Source organism: Brachionichthys hirsutus, chromosome 5, assembly GCF_040956055.1.
Source record: "Brachionichthys hirsutus isolate HB-005 chromosome 5, CSIRO-AGI_Bhir_v1, whole genome shotgun sequence".
Taxonomy (NCBI): domain Eukaryota; kingdom Metazoa; phylum Chordata; class Actinopteri; order Lophiiformes; family Brachionichthyidae; genus Brachionichthys; species Brachionichthys hirsutus.
Genome location: NC_090901.1, coordinates 10,267,199 through 10,294,191, shown reverse-complemented (window position 1 = coordinate 10,294,191; position 26,993 = coordinate 10,267,199). Strand labels below are relative to the sequence as shown.

Sequence of the window (26,993 nt, the reverse complement as noted above, 5' to 3'; positions counted from 1 at the left end):
TGATGATTGCACATATCTTCGATGTACTGTACTCCGTACTGGCGTGCCAAATCACTGACGTGGACGCCACGGTCACGTTTAAAATAATTTCATGCTTCATCTCCATCGTCATCATGCAGTTTTTACCGCTTGCTTTCTCTGGACCCATCACTAATTATACAGAATATCCACAAATACAGCAAAAATCACTGAACGAGTGAAGCGCGCTCGGAGCGCTCGGCCAATCTGGCGTCAGCCTCTGGAAGTTGGTCGTATCTCAAAGCAAAAATATTGCCCGCAGGCTGGCTCGCATGTCAAAGCACTCGTATGTCGAGGTATTACCGTATATTAGTCCAAGACCAAAATATACCATAATGAATTTCATCGATGTCATGACTATATTACGCGTCTCACCTCAAGAGGGTACTTGACCCCATCCAGGCTGTGTTCGGAGCCTTCTGACGAGGCGTTGCAGCGCCCCCAGTGGAAGGTGATGCGTCCAACCTTGAATTTTGACCTGAGACCCCCCCCACTGATATAAAAGTCTCCATTCACGTTGACTGCCACTGAAAACAGAAAGGACACAGACAAGCAGGAGAAACTCAGGATCAATGGGTTTTGAGTTAAGCCCTCATTGGAGAGAAATCCCGCAGCCACACCTCTCACTGAAATTATGGATTATAGCTGCGCAGAAGATTTTAAAAAAAAAGGCGGAGCCCTGTGCGCCACATTACACTCCACTAACACATTTATCAAACAATGGTTATCTCCACCTCGGTCTTTTTTTGGCCAGACAAAGGTTCCCCTTGAGGACAGAAATAGTCTTTGATGGTCAAACGAAGGTGGAGCATGAAACAGTCCTTTCATCTTCTGTCCTGCACTTCACATCTCAGGCAATCCTGAAACTAGAAAGTGATTCTTTTGTACTTGTAATCTATTCTTTATGTCAATATGGTGACAGTTCACTCTGCATGACAGAGGCAATCCGCAAGATTTTTTGGGACTGTGTTTGCCTATATGGCCAGTTTTATTCTTCCTACCACTTTTGGTCTGATTGGGACTGGCCTCATTCGCCGCCTCTTTGTTGCTCGCGGGCTGTCTTTTAGTCTATTATGTCCCCTGGAGTCTAATTTCCCCATGAGGAAGGGTAAATATTGACTCACCTTGTCGCTGATTAATTTCTGTCGAATAATGTGTTTGTGCAGTATTAAGGCACGGCTGATCCCTCCATCACCTCTTTGTCTCAGTCTTCTTTGTGACTCCGCTCCTGACAGAGCTCTGACAGAATGGGAATGGATGGCGGTCTGTGCCTTGAACCTACGCTGGCCTGATAAAAAGAGCTTTAAGTACCGTTGGCCTGAATCGTGCTCAGATTTTCCACCAAACGTCTCCATTTGTATAAGGCTTTCGTACAACGGAACAACTAAATCAGAGTGCTTCTCATTTGTCTGGGGGGGGGGTCCCGTTGCTAAGAAGCACTGGACTATTCCATGTGGAGGGTTTCAAACGGCAAGGTGGAATCCCTGTTGTCTGCAGTTTCACTTAATAACCTTGAATGCCCACCAAAGGCAACTGCTTGGAGAGAGGACATGTATGAAAGACCCTCGATCCTGTCAGACGAGAAACTGGTCCCAGTATCCTTAACAACAGGACACCAGTGTGCCACCATATGAGCAAAGGCCCTATTGGTCAGAACTGTCTCGGCCAACATGTGCTGTTCTTACCAGTCTTGCCATCGTTCTTGATCGTTGTCCTTTCTGCCGTCAGGTTCTCCCAGCCATCAAACTTGAGTTTCTGGTACTGGAGCTTCACCTGGGCCAGGTTTTCCTCGATGTCGATGGGCGACTGCTTGGCATTGCTGCAGGACGGGAACCTCTTTGCCCAGTTATTTTGGTTTAATGTTCCTGGAAGAGCAGAGAGAAACAAGCGTGCAGATAAAGATGGGATTTTGACGACGGGAAGTTCAGACATCAAGGGGTTTTAGAGTTAGCTTCCAAAAAAACAAAACAAATAAAAGCCACCGAGAGTAAGAAAATAAAAAGAAAGCAGACTTTTAAGAAATGAAATGTGAAACTCGTTGTTCAGCATTTTGGATAGCAGGTATCGTTTCATTTCCGTGGAGCGAAACCAGCATGACATAAATAATATGGATTGGCTCATTTCCCAATGTTGCTCCATCATTAGATGAGGCGACCAATGCGATGAAGGCGACCCTCTGACTGACCACTTACAGGTGTGCTCCTCTGGGAGCGCTAGCTAAGAGCTAACAATTACCACAATCTAATAGCCTCCAGCTGTTTTGCTGCACCTGAGCTGCAATGCTAATATCGCTTGACATGTTTCACTCTTGCCACTTTCACAAGGTCAGAGTTCAATATTTCCAATCCTGAAGCCGACTTTGCTAAAATAAGAGGCTTTTAATATTGTTCAGGCTCAGGTTTCTTCTGCACTTGCAGACACAAAGAACAGGCCGACATGACAAATAGACAGAATGGAAGGTTTTAGCCAATGCGAATCGTCCCCTCATGGAGCAGTTTATTCACATTCATGTCAGATGCACCCCCAAAGAGTACCAGATTTAATACAGCAGTGTGTTCAAAGCCAAACTGATCTACAACCTCAGACGTTTTAGTTCACTTTAAATAAACATAAATAATCTAAGTATCATATAAATGTGCATGCATGCTGTGACTGTGGTGCGTTCAGGGACAATATGTAGATTATCTCACATCTGCTCACTCGCTCATCAGATGACTGGTCATTAACATTACAGACAAGTTCACGTGCTGCTAAAACATTTAGTATGAATATTATTCAGGGCATGCGTTTTTTCAAATCCAGAGTGACTGTAGCATGAAGTTACTTTGGTGGTAATGTTCCGGCGAAAATGGACAAAAATGTTTTATTGTGTGGTAAACACTTGAGCCAGACGCTTTATGGAGCGGGAGACCGACACGCGGCTCGGTGCAGCCTCTGCAGTATTGCGGACTCGGCACAGATCCGTCATGGTGAAGAGGAAGCTGAACCGAAAGGCGAAGCTCTCCATTTACCGGTCAATCTCCGTTCCTACCCTCACCTGTGGTCACGAGCTTTGGGCAATGACCGAAAGAACAAGTTCGCGGGTACAAGCGGCCGAAATGATCTTCCTCTGTAGGGTGGTTAGGCTCTCCCTTAGAGGTATTTAAAAAAATAAAAAATAAAAAAATCTTCACGCTTGGCCAAAATCTAAAGATTTTTTGTTTTTGTGTGCGTGTGAAACTTGCATGAACCATACAGCTGTTCAGACGAAAAATGTTTCCCGACATACTGAGCTGGTCCTTTTTATACCAGGGGGTAATAAAAAGCCATCACGCTGCGTCTCATGGTTCAGTTCAGCGCCTATAGTTTACTGGATCTCAACTTCGAGCTGCGATTTGTCTAAACATTCCACATGCTTTAGTCACCCGGAGTGGCCCTGGCCTTGATTGCTGTAATTTGCGGGGTAAAAACGTTTCCTATTCAATGAGAGCAATTAGGAAAACGCTTTGGCATCTACAACTTATGGGTTAATAGGTTACGTTCCGATGCACTAAATGTTCTTTTGCTGTAAAACAGCATGAGACGCTGAAAACCTTTGACTTTACTAAACTTTTTTAAATCACCTGCTTTTCCTCTGAGACAGGAAACCACCCTGGTTAAGCAGGTCTTTGTCGCCATTTGTGCTAATGAGGTGTCATAGCTCTGTGTTTATTAGCAGTCACAGGAACATTCACCTAGCGTGGTTGCCTGCTGTCACTCTGAACAGATGCAGCTCAAGGTCAGGATGGACATTAGCATTTAAAGAGACGCACACACTCCCACAGCATAAATCAGGGATGAGGAGGAACAAAAGAAAGCAATGCATTAAAGAAATAAAAGTTCCAGTGACTTTTAACATGCCAAGGGAAATCTGTAACACCAAGGCTTCCAGGCATTTAATTTATTGTAGATGAAAACCACCAAAGTTGTTTATTTTCATTGTAAACAGATTTAACTATGAGCTGGGCTTAAAAGGCAATAAAAGTGACTTTTAACACATCTAAAGGATGATTTGTCGTGCAGCCTAATCTGATACGAAGCCTCTCTCGAAGCTTGCTTCTTTGTTGTGTTTTTCAAAAGAAGACCAGAACTTTAAATTCAGCTCTTAAACCCGAAATATTTATTACCAGTTCCTCTGAACTGGTAATAAAGTTGAATTAGTTCCCACATTACGTTCGTCTCACGCACACACTAAACATCATTGTGTGTCGTGCTGCTGCAGCTTTGAAGCTGTAGAACACTATATGATGATGTTTGATGTTTAAACTCAGTGAAACATAAAAACCTCTTCACCTTTTCACCGACTGGAGATTAAAGAGCAGATTTAAAGTACATTTCTGCAATTGAATACAAAATCATGGCCTTAGAACAGGATAAAACGTGGAGCTTAGATTCTCTTTGGCCGTTTCTCATGCGAGCGGCTGAGGCTTTCAGACAGCTTAGGGTCACTCAGCTAAAACATGAGATACATTTTGATGATGTAGAGAAATAATGTGAGGTTATAGAAGATGAACACCATCGGAAATAGAAATCTACGGTCTTACATCTAATAGTCCTACTTCCTTTTCTGACGCTGACCTGTCAAAGCAGCAGGTGATCAGGTGAAATGCACCTTTATCTGATGATGCCAGGCAAATCCCAAATTCACAGAACCATTTATTTATGGTCTTTGTTTAGGAGATGACTGTAAAGACGGCAGCTGCACAGAGACGGCATCTCAAATGTCACGTCGTGCTGCAACATGAAGGTTGCCAAACCAGTAAAGACAAACAGAAAGGCCAAACGTACACTAAAGACGCGACAACGCTGCCCACGCACGTCTACCATTACAGCCTCTCAATGCACTGACGACATCTGAAGTCAGCAGCACGGCGGGGCTCAAACACGCCCGGGATGTTTGTGTTTACCTCACAATAAAAGGCAACCGTTGGGTTTCTTAAAAAGCAAATGTATGTCAGAGCCCACGGGCATTCAGATCCAAGGGCGTGGAGATTCTATTCAAGCCACTGCAATGATCCGAATTCAGCCTGAAGGGTAGGGAAGGTATGGAGGCTTTGGGTGGGACAAAATGAATGACTGAACAATATATAGCAAAGGCACACACATTTTCTGCACTGGCATGCTTCAAGAGTTTCTGAGCTGTCAACGTAAACTTATCACGAACGTCTGCTGCAAATCCGGCATCACTCAGACCAGCTTCAAAATAAAGGCTGAACCCTGAAGCCCACGGGATCGATCAGCGGCCAAGCCTCGCAGCCCTGGTGACGGACAGGTTGATGCCAGCACAGCATCAATGAAGCAGCCTTCGATGGTCGATGCTTTGACTCACCTGCGTACGACCAGTCTATGTCGTCAGAGAACTTGCGTTGGTTCCTGTATGTGTATCCGTCAGCTGCAAAAGAGCGAGAGAGAGAAATGGTCATTTAATGGTCTGCATGATACTGCTGGTAGCACCAGATGTTGGTACATTTAACAAACTATGTGCATCTAGTTTCCATTGCGGAATAAATCAACAGGAACCAATCGGCGTCCTCCACTGAGACAATACAGCGAAGCGGCGCCGGATCAATGAGTCACAGCTTTAGAAGTGACCTTGTCGGATGTGCTCGGTCGGAAATTGTTTCTGCAAATCCATTTGTAATTCTCAAATCAGAACGTTTTCAAATGCATGCGTTACGTAGGCCTCACCTGCCTGGAACTGACAAGCCCTCAAACTCTGCCAATAAGATCTCAGGTAAGAGATCTTATTGGCAGTCGATGCTGCCTGGAGCTACCGTATGAGCCGCTTTGAAAGTAAACTTTTCTTTGACTGTGACTCCCGATAAATCAACACCGATCACCTGCTTGGTTTCAACATCTTTCTCCTCAGGGCTGCAAATGAAGACGAACGAAAATGATCATGACAACTTTAATGCCATGATTGCAACACAATCTCAACTTTTAACTTTTTGGCCGTCCAAGTTTTTCATTTGCAGTTTTAAAACGATCCTCGTGATAAAACGTGATAGGATGCATGACGGTTGAGCTGTCGCTGTGCCCGATCAACACAGCGCCTGAAGTTTTACAGGATTAAACCTGTGCAGCAGGTTTCATGTCAGATATAAATGACAACGGATAAACAGAACAGCAGCAGACCCGACTGCGTGAATGTTCAGTCTTGTACGTAAACCAAAGAATCCTCCACATCACACCTCGCCAACCCAACGATGATGTATCAACCAGCTTGTGAATAGTTCAGCTTTACTCTGCAGTAAATTAGAACATGAGTTCTCCTGCTGTGTTGCATTTATTCCCTCTGAGCTCTGGAAGATAGCGGCCTAATCCAGGATTACACTTTTTGCAGATTGAAGATATTACCCCGCAGGGCAGCACCTCCGTATGAAGACCTTCATACAGGATGTAAAGTTCTCATGCAAGTCATTTTGAGGGTTTGGATCAGATTAGGCATTAAAAGCTCCAGCAGGGCGAGTTTCAAAGCATGGGGGGGGGGGACTTTAGAAGTAGCAGATGGAAATACTTTCTATGTTGTTCCAATCCAACTAAAAGAAAATCAATCAAACTACAATGTGTGATTGGTTTCAATAGGATGCTTTACAAATGATCATTGCAAAATAACAATAAATTAAAAAGACACATAATATGCACAACGTAAGTGGAGAACAAAGGGGGGGAATGGGGGCAAGATATGGGGGAGGGGGGTCTGGAGAGAGTCGTGGTGACTATCTCCGTTTCTGGCCTCCTGAAAGTTGAATTTTCAGGGCTGATGAGAAGCCACGAGAAGCGCGAACTGTCAGACTGTTCAGGGACAGCTTCGGCTTTTGCGTGAGAATAAAGCTTTATTTTTCTTTCGCCTTTCTTCTCCTCCGTTCCTCCGATCTGAAACATCAAAGAGCGATCCACCCACCCACCCAGAACTAGTAATCCCTAATCTAACAGATTCAAAAATGTGGAAACATTCAAAATGAAGAAGAGAACATTTGAACATTTCAAACCTCAGTTCCTAAGGTATGAAAGACTGACGGCATGCCAAGGCAGAACTAAACCTCCTGATGAGGCAGAAACCTGCTCCCACGAATCCCTGCATGACCACAGAGAGAGACGGGATGTGATTTCCCCACCGTGTTTACAGCTCCCGTCGGCCGACCGCAGCTCGCTGGGAAGAAGTGACAGAGTTTTCCTTGTCCTGGAGTTTCTGTGCAGCCGGTTCGCTCTGGTGGTTTCATTCACTCTCCTGTTTTCACTTAGGCACTGACCTCCAGACAGGCAGACTGTGATAGGGTCGTGACCTCTGGTTTAAAGGTCAGACGTGAGAAGTTCAAGCAGCGAGTAGAAGCTTGCATTTAATTTAGGGACTCAGAAAATACTACAGGAAATATTACAGCACAATATGTATTGATTATCTACTTTTCTGACCCCCACTATGGGAGTAAATTTCCTTTAAGGATTGATAAGAAGAAAAAAAAGAATTGGAAGGTGTTTCTTCCGGTTTGTGTGAACGGTTCTCTGACTGATCAGTGGTCTGAAGTCTCATCTGGATGGAGTTTGATGCCATGATTGAATTAATGAATTACAATGATGACCACATAATAAGGGAATTGATTATCCAGCAGTCCATCGATTAGCCGTTTAGATAATTCCAGAGACTGAGAACAACCTCCGACACCAAACTGATTGGGTGGATTAAATCTAGTAGATACAAGGCTGTTGACGCGTAAACAAAGCGATAACGGATGGAGGTCAGAGCCTTCCCTGGTTTCTGCCTCCGTAACCCGGAAGCAGTCAGCCGGGTCGGGACAGATGGGAAGCAGCGAGCTCAGCCTCAGAAATGGAAACCAGAGAGTGTAAACAGCAGCTCTGCCCACTGAAGAGAATGTCAGCAAGGGCCTAACACAATGTGTGTGTGTGTTTTTACTTAAATACTCTTATTCCAGGCTTCATTTTCCTACTAATAAGAGCGTCGAATCCGCCGTCTCCCTGCGTCAGTGCGCGGCAGCAACAAGCTCATCACCCGGGCTGATCCGTCTCCTCTGCACTCCGGCGGTCGTCTCGCTCGCATGCCGCTGCTTAGGTCCAGTAAACTGCACCATTAATAATCCAGAGAGGCCTGGAGGAGCCCTGCGGCTTTAATGCTCTTACAAAACGATTAGGGAACAGTTTGCATCTGATATCAGAAAGCCGTCTGAGGGGCAGATTCAAAGTGTAGAATGGAGGGGGAGAAGTTCCCGTTGGTGTAGTTGAAACATTTACATTAACGTGTCAGAGAACGCTGGCTGTAACTTGAGTCTTCAATCAGCTCCCAGAGACTCGGGCGGACGCTGATCGTCATTCATTTCATTTCCTCGCTGTCTGGCTGATCTGATGCCCTCTGAGCGGCAGCACAAACACAACCCACCCAACATGCACACATCAAACAACGCAGGTTTCAGTTACGGGTCACGCCTGCGTTCTAACGACACCGGACACATGTCGAGGTGAAACCTTTTGTGTTATGAACTATACAAAGAAAGAACCTGTCATGTACCGGTACGCAAAAACTGGTGCTCCAGAGGCTGCAGTGTGACAGCGGCGTCGAACATCAGAGCGACAGCGAAGTAGCCTCGCACAGCAAATACACGTCTGTTGAAAGAGGACGGATCGGTGACCTCCTTTGATTGATTGACGGATGTGATGATGTTGAGACACTGACAGAACGATAGGATAGGTGCTCAGGAGGGAAAATGCTTTGTTAAAAAGGAAAAAAAAATTAGGAGCAAGATGAGAGAAAAGCCCATTTAAGATGAATGAACAGAAGGAAGTGAAGTTGGGAGGGGGATTGTGGAGAAGAAGGGGGATGCGATTCAGGTGGTGGTGGTGGGGGGGGGGGGGTGCTTATGTTCTACTGGAAAAGAGTGAATGAGTAGAATAGATTCTATGGAGAACTCTTGCTCGCTGTCCGCAAGGAGAGAAAAGACCATAACTGTGTCAGTGTGTTTATTCAGTGGAGAGTGCCCGGCTCTGCGCTCCGGTCTGTGGGAGCCCCCCCCAGCCCCCAGTCGGACACTGAATAAGAGGATTAGCTGAGCCCCGGGAGAGCCAGGACATCCACAGACTGTGGGGGTGAGAACCGGTGCCCACGCCAGAATGCGCTTCAACACATCCACCCCCGAATCCCTGCCACTCTCCTGATGCCATGGGGCGAGGGTCTGGGGAGGGGAGGGGAGGGCTGGTTCAACTAATGCCAACTGCTCACGCTAGAGGGGTATGGCAGCTTGATACCAATGCAGCTCGGCATGGTGGAACTCTGTGACAAACATTCCAGGTGCACATTCCAGCAGATTTAAGCAGGATAATAGTCACAGAATCACGGCTGTCAAAATGAGAGGACCCAAAAAACCCATGGAAAAGGAAAAAACCCATGTCTGATCTGCTATCTTCTCCTGGGTCGACCTCTAGCCCTGTTCCCTGGCAGTTCCATCCTCAGCATCCTTCTACCAATATAGTCCCCGTCTCTCCTCTGGACATGTCCAAACCATCAAAGTCTGGTCTCTCCGACCTTGTCTCCAAAACGTCTAACCTTCACTGTCCCTCTTATTGCCTCATTTCTAATCCCATCCAACCTGGTCACTCCCAAGGAGAACCTCAGCATCTTCATCTCCTCCACTTCTAGCTCCGCCTCCTGTCTTCCTCAGAACCACCGTCTCGAAGCCGTCCATCATGGCTGGTCTCACCGCTGTCTTGTAGACCTTTCCCTTCATCCTCGCTGACTCTCTCCTATTACAGAGCACACCTGATACTTTCCAGCCTGCCTGCACACGATTCTTCACTTCCGTTCCACGTTCTCCATCACTTTGCACTGTTGACCCGAGGTACCTCAAGTCCTCTACCTTCTTTACGTCTATTCCTTGTAACCTCAGTGTTCCCCCTGGGACCTTCTCATTTACACACATTTTACTCTGTTTTACTCCTGCTCACCTTCATTCCTTTCTTTTCTAGAGCAAACCTCCACTTCTCTAAATTCTCCTCTACCTGTTCCCTGCTCTCACAATGTCATCTGCAAACATCGTATTCCAAGGGGCTTCCTGTCTCATCTCATCTGTTAGTCTTTCCATCACCATGGCAAACAAAAATGGGCTCAAAAAGGGGTGCAATCCCACCTCTACACTAAACTCCCCTCTTACTCCTATACTGCACACTTTACTAAGCAGTGGTACAAACTACTGCGGTTGTCTACACTTCACTTCCAGGTCAGCTAATGCGATAGCATTACTAACTGAAGCAAATTTAGCCATTATCACTGCCAGTTGAAATAGAAACCTTTATTTTGATGCCATCTTACTTACTGAATATGCATTATCGCAAACCAATGCAGTGGGCAAACAAAATATATCCATGGAAAACAACATTTTCAAACCGTCTTTAAATCTATGCATCATCAAAGTTCTCCGGCTAAAGCTCTGCACAGCAAAACCTCCACGAACACTCCGAAATCCAATGCAAGACAGCCAACAGAAAATCTAAGCACCTTGTCACAGCGCTGCAGGCATTAGATATACCTTAAAATCCCTCCAATGTTGCACAGGTGGAAAACCAAACTCATCAGCTGAACAGAAGCTTCGGGGCTAAAGCTCTCGCATCGATCAGTCTCTCTCATCCCTCGCTTGTAACTATAAATGGCAAAAAGACAAAAGTCTGTGGATTATCTGCTGGCAGAGTCCGTCACGTCAGCCCTAAAAGGAGGAAGGAACATGAAAGACGCAGGGCTGCAGGGAGGATTACGCTTTTGCACACAGGGAATGAAGGCAGGAAAACAGACAGGAGCTCAGAATGAAGATATGAACAGCGTTAAGAGGTTTGCAAATGTAGTATGAAATATTAAAATATAATTCCATTAAAAAAAACCTGGAAAAAGCTTTCACTTAAAGTGGAGTGTCTGAAATGTCAGATACTTCTACAAAGAACATATTTTAACTAATGTCTTGGAACAGCTGCACCTGATCCAGACCACAGGTCACGGCAGCAGTCGGGCAAAATGGGATAAGTGCACGTACCGGACTGAGGTTGTAAATCCAAGTGGTTGAGCTTCACCTCCTCCTATCAGTCAACACACTCCCATCTGTGTGTGTGTGTGTGTGGTCATGGTTTTAACTTTTAATGTCAGTGTCAAGTCTCTGGTCTACATCTCCCAACACCAACTCTGCTGTGATAAGAACCGCTCTCTGGCATGATCGGTCTCATGAGAAAGCAGATGAATAATGGATCTGGCGGATCTCCGGTTTCCGGACTCTCCGTCTGTCCTGCAGACAAAACACTCAGCAGCCACGACGCTGCTCGCATGTTTCCAGCGGAATGCCCACGCTTGCCCTCGCAAGCCGACAACGACATGAAGGGTGTCGTCTATATTGGGAGTAATGATGCAAAGAGGCGTTTAGTAACAGAGAGCCGGACAGAGGTCTTCTCACAGAGACGATTTATTATGCAATGCTGTTAACTTGGAGAGTGGAAGACGTCTGAATCCAGTTGTCGGAATCAAAGTTCCCAGCGATACATGAAAGAGTGCGTCAGACTCAAGCTCAGGCGGTTCATCCTCTCGGGATCACGATTATATTGATAAAGTTTCAATGGCCGCCGCCGTCCTACGGCCCCGACAGCCAGTTCGTCACGTTTCGGTGACAGTGTTCTCAGTGGGTGTGATTACGGATTACAGATTATGGATTGTATGCCGGCCTCTGCTGCTGATGCATTAATCTCAAGACAGTCACAAACCTTCAAACTGTTTCCTCGTCAGGCAGCGGCTCCAAACATTCAGGGACCGGCCAGGCAGTTTAAACAGAGAACTCTCCGTCGTAGCGACTTGTTTACAGGGAGGAAAGCGATTCAAAGGGACACTTAGAAGGGTGCAGAACGATCTCAGAGACATGTCATTTATTGTGAACCTTGGCTGTTTGCCGGGCCAGCCTCTTGTCTGAGTCGCTGCAGAATGGAGCATAAATAATGAGGGGAAAGAATCGCATCTGAAAGCGCTGAATGTATGCCGGCGTCAACGAAGAAACGGCGGTCCTATATGTCCTGAAAACTCACATATAGGTGCCGCCATTCAGAATTCTTTGGTAGTGAATAAAAGGCGGAGGTACCGGAAACCTTAGTTAATCGCGGTTGAGAACTGAAACGGAATTCATGTTTTCTCAAATGCAGTTTGGAGCTTTTTCATGAAACAGTATTTTGAAAAGAGAAGCAAGTGAGAGGAGCTCAGACTCATGGAGGGAGTGCCAAATATAACCACAGCTTGTTCACACTGAAATCCAGTTAAGGCGGAATGCCCGTCTGGTTAGGACGCCTCCAGGACGGATCTTTTATGGACTCATCCCACAGGGAGGGAGGCCCCAGGACCGACCCAGCACTCCCTGGAGGGATTGCATCAATCATCCAGCATGTGAAGATCAAAATGCACCCGGATCCCCCCCAGGAGACGGAAAGCCTTGCTGTTGGGAAGGATGCCTGGAATACCTGGCAACCCGACCTCAGATAAAGCAGAGCATGTCCTAAAAAGGCCACCGTACATAGGATGAAAGTTGTTTCATTTTCATCAGAACACGAGTTTCTCCAGGTTCTCCAGAGAAGTGGGTTTTCCTTCCTCACCCAGCTGCCCCGTGTCTAAAGAATCTGTTCCAAGCGGAGCTGCGTCGGTTCCAGCAGACGGGCTTCTAATCCAATCGTACGCACGGTGACGAAACAGTTTGTCAGAGGCCGAGAGAAAAGCTTCGGGAAAAAAAACGACTTAATTAAACATCGGAGCTGAATGGACGAGGGAGAGAGCCAACGCTGTGTCCCACAGGAAACACAGTGAGAGGAAGTTCGTACTGTGTGTGTGTGTGTGTAAATCTTTTACAAACTGTTTTGCTGTTCAGCCATCTACGCTTAAACTAAGGAAGGAAGGAATCCTAACCTATACTCCACTGCAGGTGGGAGCAGGTCTGCTGATGAACAGCTTCCCTGTGCCGTCACACATTTTGTGACGGTGCCTTGGGAATGACGGTTTCGAGGAATGACCTAATTGAATTTAAGAGCCGGAGGGGCCACACAAAGGAAACTATCGATGTGGGGTGCCCTTCTTTGACCTTGACACACTTCTGTTGGATCCAAGTCGACTAATGATGACAGACTCTTCCTCCTAATCATAATCTGATCATAAACCACAGTATTCAACTGATTCCATCTGATTTTTCTGTCTTTACGATGTTACAATTCCATTCCTGTCCCTCAGAACTGTTCAGGATTGAATAGGCTTTCTCCAAAAGCAGCCTCAGCAAAACCCATTGTCAGTACTAGATTGCAGAGAGAAAGCAAGATGTAAGACCTTTGTGTTTTTGGGTGTGATGAACAGCCGATCATCTAATAAGCTTTGGGATTTCAGATCTGCTTCCAGATAGATTTAACTGCTGTAATTGTCTGAGGCTTCACAGACTAGCAGGATGAACCTTTGGCAGCTCGCACACGCCTCTTCCTGTAGACCGTCTTCATGCAGCAGCTTGCACACGCCTCTTCCTGTAGACCGTCTTCATGAAGCAGCTTGGACACGCCTCTTCCTGCAGACCGTCTTCATGCTGCAGCTTGGACACGCCTCTTCCTGCAGACCGTCTTCATGCAGCAGCTTGGACACGCCTCTTCCTGCAGACCGTCTTCATGCAGCAGCTTGCGTACGCCACTTCCTGCAGACCCTCTTCCTGCAGCAGCTGCAGGTCTGTCAGCGTGCCCTCCACTGGATCCATACTAAAACGTGTCGCTACAGTAAGAAAATATCCATGGAGCCTGAGCCAAGTGTTTCAGATCGTTGTCCAAAGCAATCTGACTAGTCCCTTCTGCTCTTTTGTCTTCCCGTACTTCCTTGGAGGCTCCGGAGACGGGACATGGTTCCGTACAACGCGGCCCCCTGCTACTGTTAGCTTGTAATGCCAGTGATCTGGGAATTGAAGCTCACGCTCCCACTGCACTCAATGGAGGCTGATCTGGATAAGAGGATCAGACTGATGTCTGAAATGTAAATGTGAATGTTCTGCAAATGCTTGAAAGGCCCCTCCAATCCTTTTGTCCACGCCAGCATCTGCCTAAAGCGTCTCCAGACCCACCTGTTTAGATCCCTTCCTCCAGCCAGTGAATAGTGGACAATGGGGGTGAATCGGTCCTTGTAATGAAGAGGATTTCCACAAACCCATGTCCTCCGCGCAGGCCTTTTATTTTGCGGGACTTTTTCGCCGCCACTTTTTTTTGGGGGGGAGATTTTGCATTCAGTGGTTTGAGAGGAAGAGGGCCAACGAACATCCGAGATCGAAAGCAGACCACACACTCACAGACGGATGAGGAGTGGAAAAAACAGGGACAAAAGTGGAGGACAAATCAAATGGCTCTCCACCAGCTACTCTACGGGGGCGTCGCTTGTTCTCTGCTGCAACGGGTCGCGATGTGAGTGGCCCCCCTTTCAGAGGCACAGTTGGCCACCCGGATCTGCCATCATCATCCATTACAGTGTTCAGAGCAGCAAATGCACCAGGTTGAGGAGGAGGAGGGAGGAAAAGAAGGAGGAGGAAGAGGGAGGGATGGCGGGTGACAGTGGTGGCAGAACACCATACAGACACTCCTCATCCCTCAGTCACCCAGAAACAAAAGAGAAGACAACTGAGGAGGGATAGAAAATGTTAGGGGGGGGGGGGGTAATGAGGAGGAGGAAGAAGAGGAGGGGGTGGTGCAGACAGTACGATGAAGGCATGAGGGTCTCAAAGGGGAGAAATGTGGAACAAAAGGGTGGCAGAAGATGTGCAGCGGCACAGAGAGGTGGTGAAAGGACGGGAGAAATGGGAGATTAAGAGCGGAGGCGAGGGAAAGGAAGAAGAAGGAGAAGAAGAAGAAGACGCTGGGAAGAAAGAAATGTTGAGATGAATCGGTGCGGAGCAGACAAAAACAAAAAGACATCTCACCCAGCAGGAAACGCGCTGCAAAAACACAGAAGGTCTCCCAGCAGCACACAGTCCTGTTGTTCCACATGCTGTCCAAACGCAAGGAACCCAGAGGGAACCAAAGCAGAACAGGGGGGGGGGGACATGGGAACCCTCACAGAAGGTGGAGAACAGCGACGGGGGGGATGGAGGAATATATGGAGGGGTATTAATGAAGACTGATAAAGGCAGGAGTGCTGCTGGACTGCACGCTATCCAACCGTGTGTGTGTGTGTGTGTGTGTGTGTGTGCAACACACTGCGCTCTCACACTCCAGTTCCAGCTTCACAGTGTGACAGCATCATCTCCTCTTCACCACCACTGCCACCAGGACAAATCTCAGTGCACTCACGCATCATGCTTAGAAACCATTTCTCGCCCTCTTCTCCCCCCGCCCCAACCTCCACAATCTGCCTCCTTACGCCTCCCTTATTTTTCGAGTTGCCCCCCCTTTCCTACTGTTGCAAAACAAATATCCACACTGGCGGCATCATTTTTTGGGGGGGGCTGGGCCCGAGGAGGTGGCGCTTGATGGTCGGGCCTCCTCGACTGACCTCGGCGGAGGACCCGGCTGGTTGTGTCCCCCCCCCGTAGCCTCGGCCTCCATTCAGCCCAGGGCCAGTGGAAAGAAAAAGAGGGGCGACTCGGGAGGATTCAGACCAGCGGCCCCTGTGCTCGTCTGAGTGAATGCTGTTGAGCCTAATACCCTCTAATCTGGTCATCAAATATACCCCCCCCCCCCCCCCCCACACACACACATACACACACACACCCCGCCACGACTGGAAACCTGCTTTTTTTCTTTAAGACTACCAGCAAGGGACGTCTGCCCAGTCAAAAAGCCACTTTGGACAGAGATGGAGGGATAAAACGGCAGGAAGAAAAGGGACAGAAAGAAAATGGTGAGAACCTGGAGGAACAAAAGGCATGAATGGAGGGAGAAGAGGAAACGGCACATAAATCGGGTCACCTGAGGTGAACATAGCCCCGTTTGTCTTTTCCCAAACGGAATCCAAGTGAGCTTTCGCTCTGCTCTTAAACACCGTTTCAGCTGGATGATGATCTACTTCCTGTCTGTCCCTTACGAGGATGCGGATCGCTCCTCTGTTGCTCTTTCCCCGTTATTATTTTTCTCTTTTTTTTTGAGGGGGAATGATTTATGCTGTCCAGACTGTTAAGTGCCCTCTGGGGCAGTTTCATGATGTGTGATACTGAGTTGTATAAATAGAACTGACTAATGCAAACACCCTTCTACAGTAATGTGTTCCTTTTGTCTCGGTTAAGGGTACAAACGCGGGATGAAAGGCAAGTGGGCTCTCTCTCTCTCTCTCTCAGACAGACACACGCACACCCACACACACGCACACACGCACGCGCACACACCACTATCCCCTCTCAAAACTTAGTTTCTGACATTTATCGTTGCACCACTTGTTGAATGACCTATGAATGCTGCCCCCCCCCCCCTCCCCAACAGATCCAAGAGGAGATGAAGATGTCTAGATTTACAGTTTACTATTATTAAACTTTTGAGAGGACAGACGGTGATGAGTTTCCTTTCCCCACCAGCCTCCTTTAGACTCCAACGTTCAGTTAATGCATAAGTCTGCCCAAATGAAAAGCAAGAAGGCAGAGCGAGGGAGCCCCCCCCCCCCCCCACACACACACACACACACACACACACACACACAAGATACCAAACCGTCGAGCACAGACCAAGCCTGATTGGCTCCGGCACGAAGGGTTTCACATCACTTCAACTCAAACTGGCTCCGGCCAGCTTTCACTAATCTTTCCGTGCTTCTCACCCCCTCGAAAAGATTCAACCAAGTAGATCGGTGTCCTCTCTGGCAGCGCACCGTACATGGGGGGGGGGGGGGCTCCCAGTATTCAGGCTCCTTAAACCCAATCAAAGCTGCAGGACTCACTGGTCCGTCCGCGATGACAAACGTGCAAGAATATCCTTAATGCCAGACAGTTTGGGAACAATAGGAAGCACAATACATTTAGAATAAACAACCACTATAGAAAAATAGGTGCTGACATGGCGACTTCTCCAGGGTGAACCCCGCCCCCTTCCCAGAGTCAGCCGTGATAGGCCCCCAGTGCACCCCGCCTCCAGCGTGCATTCCAATATCGAATGCTAGAAAGATGATTTTCAGCATAATGTAGCTTAGTTAGCATTGGCTGCTGGCTCGTTGCCATGCCAACAAGAATGAGACCCATTCAGATGTGTGTATCCATGAACCTCATCGCTCGGCTGTTGTTTTAACCCTGTTCTGCCGATGTGAGAAGAGCAATCAAATCCTTCCATAAAGCACTCGAGGACTCGTCTCTCTTTGGATCACACTCTCTGTTGAAATAAAGATTTTACAAAGATCTTTTAGCCAAATAAATTAAACTTCAGTGTTGGCACGGCACATTAGACACACATTCACTGCGTCCCAGATTTTAAAAGGAAATGGAAACATAAATAAAAAATAATAATGTTTAACTTGCTGCTGAAACCGCTGGTTGACCTGATCCTGTTTTTCCTGACCTGCTTTTATTTTATTTATTTTGGGGGGGAAAGACACACACACACCTGAGACAAGTTGATCTACTTTTGCGCGGACGTCTCCACAAACACAAACTCTGACAATTACACTTCAATCGTCAGAAGTGTCTGTCAGAGACAGAGACAGCGACAGCGGGACGCACGGTTCATTTAGAGTTTGGGTCTCTGCGTCCGTTTTTGGACACACTGTCCGTTTCGGGTTTCGCATTGTAGGATTGCTGTTGTTGCCAGATATGGAGCCCCTGAATAAGACAGCCAGACTACCGTGTCCAAACTTCTCTTTTCAGACTTGACAGCTCCAGTTTCGACCTGATACGGGACGCCTTGTGCCTCGTTTTAATCTGCCACTCCAGACTCCACAGACCCGGAGAGGAGCAGTGGCGCGGATCATCATCCAAAAGAAAGAAAAAGGTGTTTTGTTGAAATAAAGCCGTTTCCAAACACGCAGGACGCTTTACGCACTGCATATCCAGTCCTTTAATACGCACAGAGGGGAAACATACCTCCAATACAAACTAAAAATACAAATGTGAAGACTTCAAGCAGACCGCTTGTGTTTGCCTGCATGCGCTCGCGTCCCAGCTCACCTGAACCTGCTGCGCAACTTGGCGCAGCAAGTTCAAACCCGCTAAACGAGCAGCTTTCAGAGTTTCTGCGTCACGTCGGGACAATTCGCGACTGGTAGCGTGGCTTACCTTTTTGGCAGATGAGGAGGATAAGGTGCGCAGCCAGGAGCAGCCAGCAGCCTGTCGTCTCCATATTCTAGGGGGGGGCTCGCAGGGGCAGTAAATAAACTAATGAAGCAGGTTAATGGGGAGCCGCTCCCGGTCAGCGCGCAGCGCGCAGCGCTCACAGCTCCATCCTGCTCCGCTCCTTCTGCTCGGTCACTCGGTTGTGCTGTTGATGCCTTTTATTTACGGTACAGATCCGGAGTCCCCGGTGCGCCGCTCCGCTCCGTCCGCTGTCATCCACACCGACAGAATGACTGACGCGGATCCGCCAGTCTGTGGCTGCGCGCCGCCCACAGCCCGCGGCCACGCCGGCCTCACTTCCCCGACACGCCGCACACACTGATGATGAGGGAAAGCAGTAACACGTCTTGTTATTATTCCGCCAAGGAGGTAAATATGTTTTTGACGGCGTTTTTCTGATTGTTTGCAGGATTACGGAAAAACTGCTGGATGGATCTTAATGGGGGGAAAAAGTCTAACTTAGATCTCATAAAATGTTGAGTGTGATCGAGAAAAAAAGCCGGATTTTCCCATTTACTTATAATCTTACTTCAATTTACTCACCAAAAATCCCAGTCATAAATGAGTCCGATAGGAACTACCGGTATCATGAAAAATGTCTTCTGGAACTAAAATATTAAAATTTCACATTGAAAACTCAATTTATGGATTCAAAAATCAGTTCGGTTCACTTTTACTTTTCATGGTTGGTGTATAAAGATACCAATAACAATTTATAACCTTTTGGCTCATGATGCAGATCACCATGTGGATGGTGTAAATCTAATTATGGGGGGAATGAGCTTTAAAAAAAATACAAAATTGTACTCATGATTTAGAATAAATTAGACATAAAACAAATGTAGATTTAACAAAAACAAAAAAAGGAACCAACAAAACTAATTTTATGAATCATTAATTAGCCTCATCCTAATCACGAAGAGCAAAAAAAAGAAGAATCACCCGGACTTGTTCAAGTTAGATCGAAGATGATTCACCTTCATCCAAGAGGCTTCTTCAGATCTGAGAGACTGCTTGAGATTTTAGATACTTTTACTCTTGTTGGAGCAGAAAGAAACAAAGAAGGGACTGAAACCACCAAGGCAATCAAACTCCCCAGGGGTATTAGCGTTTCCTTTATGAATGCTAATGGTCCCCAGCAGTCCCCTGGAGTCATTAGCATCCACAAGGTGAAGGGTTGTTTCCCCCCCCAACCTCAGGTGAGCTGTTTTTTGAGATGCATCCAGGTCTGGTTGGGGGTCGTGGATTTGGGGGACAGAGGTCATCCTAATCTTCCCTCACATATTTATCTAAATCTATTTAAGACATGTCACAATTCAGAAGGTGTCGTTGGCTGCGGTGATTCTTGCATCGTATAGTTTCCTAAAGGCGATCGATGGCTGCAGGGAGTCTTTAACACAACGCACACAGTAATTGACTCTGAGAGGAGTGTCTTTTTGTTTTTAAGTGTGTGTGGTGAAGTTCACAGGCCCCCGCCCCCCTCGACCTCCTGACCCCCGAGAGACACTCCCACCTCCCGCTGAAACGGAGACCAAAACATCAGCAGTGACCCAGAAATCACGATTCACTCTGAGAATGTGGAACAAGTGTGTGTGTGTGTGTGTGTGTGTGTGTGTGTGTGTGGAATTCAAAAAAAAAAAAATTGGGGTTCTTTTAGGGAAGTTGAAGATGGTGAAAATGTTTGGCAGCAGAAGTTTTAGCACCAAAAGAAAAGAAAAAATAATTCCACAAGTTTTTAGCAAACATTCCTCGTCCCTCTCCAGCACTCCCTGCTTTAAAACTAGTTGTGCAAACTATTTCTTTCTTTCTTTCAGAACAATCCGAAGAGTTCATCTCCATCATCTTCTGCACTCAAATACAGTTCTGTTGCTTTGTGACTGCTTCTAAATAGACATTTACTCGACTTCTTATTGTCCCAGTTCATCCCAATCCAACGCTCTGCCGTCCCCCTTTTCATCTCACTCATTCATTACGGATCAGAGTGCGTTTCTAGTGCCGCAACTACACAATTGTCTTCGATTTTGATTTCACACAGGTAAAGCACATAAATGTTAACTCTTTATTCTGTGACTGTGACGGATCATGTCTGTAAAAAAGCTCCCGATGTTCTTCTTGTTTATTTCCATGGAAATGAGGAGAAAATGTCGCTGCTCGGAAAGAAAGGATTCAGCCAGACAATAAATGGGATGAACATTCCTCAGCAGGGAAACATCACCTGCTGACTGCCATTGCTCTTTTCAGTTTGACGCCGGGCGCCTCATCCCTTCCTCTCAGCGATTCACACACGATGCATCACGTTTGCTTGCAGGCCCACAAAGTAAAGTTTGCTTCAGCCCAGCCTCAACCTCTGGCTTTCTTTTTTTTTTACCTCACAATAAACAACCGCACCACCCCCTCCTTTATCTGAGTGAATATATTTGCATAATTTACTCCGGATTATCTTTAATTTATGCAGAAACTGCTCTCCACTTGTTCGTTTGAGTGTTTCCAAGGGGGGCAAATAAAATGAGTTGTCCTCCCACAGAGCTCCCATTCATTGATATTTTTGGGGAGCGTTCCCTGACTTTCAAACTCATGATGCCAGTGATGTTTTTCCTCCAACGTGAGCCGGTGGCCTGGAGCGATGTCGAGAGGGAAGCTGACCGGTCCGAGAGTCCGGTTCTGTTCTCCGCTTCCACCGCGTGCCCCGTTCAACAGGAGCGTTTCTCACTCCATCGAACAGCCGAGCACAGAGCAGAGAGAGGCTCCGGGCCACAGCTGCTCTCGGCAGAGGACAGTTGGGGGGGGGGTCAGAACCATTCTGCACTGATTATTGATCCTGCAGGGAGAGCAGAGGGAACAGAACTGATCGATCAACCGATCTGCACGGCATGTGATGGTGGGATGGATCATTTTTTTAATGAAAGTGTTTGAAGGTTTGAATTTCACACCCAAAACATTCAAAAAATATTCAAACTCTCCACTGTACAGGCGACACAACAAAGTTCCATTTTTATTTTTATAAAGTTTAAACATATAAAAATGAACAGAAGTTCAAATACATCAGATTCTTTATACGTGTGCATCTGATCTACAGTTTAATAAAAACCCAAAGTTTTTTTTCTAATCCTGCTGACAAACCAACAAACAAACAAGGAGCTTTTAATTTATTTGGTCAAAACGTATCATGCTCTAGTTTCATTTGCCCAAACAAGTTTTTTTTTTTGCTGATGCATTGGAATGTTTGTTCTTGTTTATTCACACGTACCTTCATGCAGGTATCTGCATTTGTAACCGTCAGGTTCTGCATCTTGGCTTGATCACGGCTGGAAGAAATGCTGTGTCGGCGATAATTTGCTTCCTTTTACAGTCAAAGATCCTTTTCAAACTCCACACACAGGTTCCACCCTCGGATGATGTTCCGTGGGAAAAGCCAGCAGCCATTGAGACGAACGGACAACAGCGGATTCCCTGAGGGGACGGTTCCCATGGTGTCTTTCAGGACATCAGATAAGCACATCCAGTTTACATTGTGGATATGTTTTAACCTTTGTTTTTTACAAGGAGCTCTTCAGCTCAGGTCAACGTGTGTCAGCTCATTCACACACACACACACACACACACACAGAAACAGAACACTTACAGCCAGATGTAAGGAGGCAGAAGAAAAGTCTTAGTGGTGAAACGATGGACGGATGTTTGGAAAGTCGGATTAAACCTCATCATTTGAAGCTCTATCTTGCTGTAGCAGACTATTGTGTTGAAGAGGAAGCCAAAGAGGAAGCTGAGCTGGAGGGTAAAGGTTTTAGTTTGCCTTCAGGTAGAGACTGAAAGAAGGAGTTAGGATGTGGATAGCTTCCTAGTTTGGACACCTGGAGGTGGGTCAAAGGGACCAACAGTGGCACCGGCTCAGGATTCTTCCACGGCACCGTTAGAGGTGGGCCCTCTTACCGGATCCGGGAACGCCTTGGGATCCCCTAAGAGATTCTTGAAAAGTTTTCTGGAGAGAAGGACATTTGGAGGACCTAAACAGATGAAGATGGATGGATGGATGAATGAATGAATGGATGGATGGATGGGTTAGAGTTAGTGAGCAGTGGAATATGTTGTCAAACTGAGGATAATCCCCCCCTCCCACACACACACACGCACATCAATACTTGTACGTGGATTGAGATAATGAGGTCATGTTATACAGAACAGACTGGGTGTCATTACAATCACCCCCCCCCCCCTACCAAACATAATGTATGACCCCCTCACACCCCCCACCCACCCGGCCGTGAGGTCAAGCGCTCTGGGGATCGTTATTGAACCCACGCATCAGTGCGGGGCCAATCCCCGGGTCAAGTTCACCGAGGCGCGGGCTCAGAGCGGCGGGTGCATGTCACCAACAAATGCATTGATCTGTGTATTGATCAGGAATTTAATAGCAGGTCACCACGACCTACAATGTTCCGCCACTTTGCGCAGCTGGAATCAGATTCATCTTATAACTCAGATCTGGAGGACAGCAGGGTTTGGGGCCCAGTGCAGTCACTGGGAGGTCGTGGACCCATGTTGCTGCCACCAGTATGCAGCTGGAGGTCATGGGTTTAAGTATCGTTTACAGATAAAACGTTCTATCTAAGCAAAACAAAAGTGTTTCTTCTTCTTCTTTCGGCCTGGACGCTGATGGAAAGGTTCTCAAGTGACAAATCTATTTCCTGGCCGTTCCGGTTTTTAGCGCCAGCGCCGTTAGCGTAGGGACGCGACCTCGGATGTTCAGAGATGTCTGAGTCGTAACAAGCGGCCTGTAACTTCCCGTGACTCCTTCTTTTAACCCAGCATGTTTACTCTCTGCTAAGGCCTTGTAGATTTAGGTGATGGGAACCGGCCGCTCTGTGCTCCGTCCACTTTGATGTCGGCTGCCATTGTCGGGCCGACTTTGCTCCGAGGCCGACTGGTTGGGTGGCGGCCATTGAACCGCTGCGAAGATTAACTGTTACTACCGGCGTCTTTGTGCGTCCAGGCTTGCTCTCTGCATACCAGCGGTGAAACAAAATGCTCCTCTCCAGAGGAGGAGGCTTCAGAAACCAGCAGGTCCAGAACATAAGAGCTCTAAGTGGTCTCTCGACTCACAACAAGTTCCCTGTATAACAGAAGAGGTCCAATATTCCCTGTTTTGAGCCGGCACACCCACAATGGGAAAACGTTCCATCCTGGGACAGACGGGGTCACAGATCACCTTAATAAAGAGGCATGAATGTGTTGAGACACTTCAGCTATACGGTGTCTCCTGACTCTCCTCATGCTGTCTCCTGCAGCCCTAATGAGCTTCGCATTCAGCCACTCATTCATGCAATCCCGCTTGTATTTGAAACACATGGCGAGTTAAGCGCTGCCAACACACGTGACCTCCGACCCCCCCCGCCGCTCACCATCGCGACTGCCGAGCCGAATCCGGTGGGAGACAAACTGCAGCAGCCCAGAGTCATTTTGTCACTTTGGAAAAGACATAAATCCGACTTTCCCTTCCCTGCTGCTAAATCAGGAATGTATGTCGCTCTGGTGGCGAAAGTGGAAACCTGATTATTAATATAATCTCTGCAGAACTGCACTGATTTGTGACTTTATTGGGTGATGCAATCTAAATGCAAGTCAGTCAGAGATTTATCGAATCCAGTAGAGGAAGGAAAGAAAAGTTAGAAAAGGACAGCATTGGAATAAAGACGTTAACGATGCCCTCCCAATCAAAAATTACACGTAAAAAGGCCACTCTGCATGAGACAGCAGGACTACGCATGCATTAAAATACAGAGTTGCATGGTTGGACCAATCCCAATCGTAGCGACATTTCTGAGCCGTCTTGGCTTTGTGCCGAATAAACTTTTCCACCGCGCCAAAGAGAGCCATTTGCTGGTGACTTTGAGCTAAACAGAGCCCGAGCAGCCAGCCTGAGCAGTCAGCCAGAGCAGCCAGCCTGAGCAGCCAGCCTGAGCAGCCACCCTGAGCAGTCAGCCAGAGCAGCCAGCCTGAGCAGCCAGCCTGAGCAGTCAGCCAGAGCAGCCAGCCTGAGCAGTCAGCCAGCAGAAATTCCCTTCAATGCCTTCGGAAGGCTGCTCTATGTGTGCCCTGCCGGCAAATGAGGGAGGAGAGAGGAGAAAGGCCTTGAAAAGAGTTGTAACTCAGGGCAAAATGAAACCATGACTTTTGCAGAACTCTGCAGAGCATTTTAATTTTAATTAAAGCATTTATTTATTTATTTTTTACCAGCTTTCTTATTAAAAACATAACGTTTTGTTTTATTAGGAATACAGTATACAGAACTAGAAACCTTTTTTGTAATTTTCAGAAATGCCTCTAATTGTTTATAATCCCTTGAACCACATCCATCTACTCATTACAAGTAGGGCTAATTACCTTTTTTTTGGCATTGCTTAAATCATCTAGATGTGTTTTCATTTGAATCGCTCTCTCTCTCTCTGACCTGGTGAATTTTAAACATCTCAAAAAATAAAAACCCCAAAACAAAACAAAACAAAAGCATGAATGCATAATTAATATAGAGAAGCTGCATTTTTAATTGTTGCTGGTCTTCAAAGTTGCCCACCGGCATTGTCTCTGGGTTTGGGCCGGCTGCTTCCGACGGCGGAGCTTCTTTCAGGTCCTTTCAGGCCTTGTGTTCTGCAGACGCACCGGCAGACAACGGCTCCAAGCTCGCCTCCTTTCTCAGCGTGTCTGACCGCACAATGGACTTCCTTGGGCTGCACAACAAAAGAGGCTGGCGCATGAAAAAAACACAAAAAAACACCCAAATTCAATGGCATTCCGCTTCACAATACACTTTGAGAATATGTGCTTGTCGCCCTGCTTCACTTTCAGCACTGGGAGATGCGTTGGGATGATGATGTGTGCCGACCGCGGATGGAGGAAGCATCGAAAATGATGTTTAACGGGAGTCCAGCGCCCCCCCCCCCCCCTCACTCAAGGAGGTTTAAGACAGGGATGCCGTTTCCTGTGTCCTGGTGCCTTCAGACATGTGGTTTCATATTCGGTTTGCCCCAAATTACATAACTGGAGTCATAAAAATCAGCAAATCAGAGACACATTAAACGACAGCCTCTCATCGCTGACTGGAACTTCAGGATCGGTGCACAGGATTGAAAATTCGCTACAATTATTCTTTGAATTAAAATCAGATCCTCGAGTCGAGCAGCCAGGCCGGTGAGCGCCACACGTTGGATCCATCAGAGGCCGACTCCAGTGACATCACCCCCCCCCCCCACCCACGCCCAACACCTGTAAACAGACCCGGCTGCTTAGATGTGACCAGACTGTTGTTCTGAAATGTAAACACAAACAACAACAACAACAACAACACTGTCACTGAACACACACATTAGCTCCCTCGTCACATGTGGTGAGTTGGAAGCAGAGTGTTTGTGGATCTGGCAGTGGGGGGGGCTGCGTCACCATTGTTGGGTGTACATTGAACAACTCTGGCATGCTGACCAGCAGCTCAAACACCCCGAGGCTGCTCAGGGCCACAAAGGGCCACAACGGAGGGAGAGGGGAGCCGGGTGAATGTCATCAACACCCGCTGCCTAATCCTCCGGCCCTGTACATCTTTGGTTTCCAAAGCCAGACCCCCCCCCCCCCCCCTTTTTTTTTTTTTACTTTCAAATCCCCCTTCTCCTCATCATGCACCACCTCCTTTCTTTTCTCCCTGTTATTCTGCAGAGGGGAGAAAGGACGGCCCTTTGTAGCGGCCCACAGTGTCACGCAGACACAAGACCCGAAGCTCTCTCTGGGCTTTTCACATCGCTCGCTTTGCTCATGTCGTCTCAGGGAAAGAGGGGGGGCTCTCATTTTAGCCCGTGAAAAGGATCCAGACCGGGACACGAAGGCAGGCTCTTCACATCGGGCACAATTGACTCTGAAAGCCAGCGTTTCTCGTGGAGTGGTAGGGAGTGTTTGTCAGGATGTTGGCATCATGTTTTAATTGAATTTGACTGTCAGTGGGTTTCAAAGGGGGTCCAAACAAGCGTATTGTTAAAAGACTCTTTTAGGATCCTGCTGAAGTAAACCAAGGACAAACAAGAAAACGAGAAGGTCAAAAGGCTTTTACACGCCGCAACAATCCTGTTTGTCATTTTAAACTCTCCTGAAGCAACATTTCTCACCAGGAAATAAATTCAAGACATTGGAAATAATAATTAAAAAAAATACCGTTTGGACAATCCTCTGTTAAAAAGTCAAGATGTCGCCATCCAGGTGGGGTCATAATTTTTAACTGGCCCGACTAACATTTTAGTTTCATATTGGTGGCCGGCCACAGAGAACATATATGAAGATGCTGTATTCATTATACAAAGAATGTGAGACGGGCTGAGAAAGTAATCCAGGATAATGTAATAATAATACAACGCGCGGCGCATAACTAAGGTAAATGAATGTGGCGCAAACCTTTGATGTGTCATATTTGAGAGGACGATCAATGAAGCCCGAAGACGCCCTCCAGTGGACTGATTGAATATTGCATCCTAATTCTTTCATCTTGAAACCGACAGATACATTATATGAATGCACGAGTTTACTTCTTATATATACTGTGGATCTGGAAAACAATTAAAGCCGACGCCTCAGTCATTTTGAGGAACATATATTAAACTGCAGTATTATTTTTTTTATTTTTATACAGATTTTATTGAAAATGAACAA

At 46.9% G+C, this 26,993-nt stretch overlaps 1 protein-coding gene across 1 annotated transcript in view; it reads right to left on the bottom strand.

The window, feature by feature from the left end:
* LOC137894381 (receptor-type tyrosine-protein phosphatase zeta-like) overlaps positions 1-18,318 on the bottom strand; it is a 43,263-nt gene extending 24,945 nt beyond the window's left edge. The window contains 4 exon segments of the mRNA XM_068739859.1: positions 394-545; positions 1,704-1,883; positions 5,366-5,428; positions 18,255-18,318. Of these exon segments, the coding sequence (XP_068595960.1) occupies positions 394-545; positions 1,704-1,883; positions 5,366-5,428; positions 18,255-18,318 (459 nt within the window).
* Positions 18,319-26,993: the final 8,675 nt, after the last annotated feature.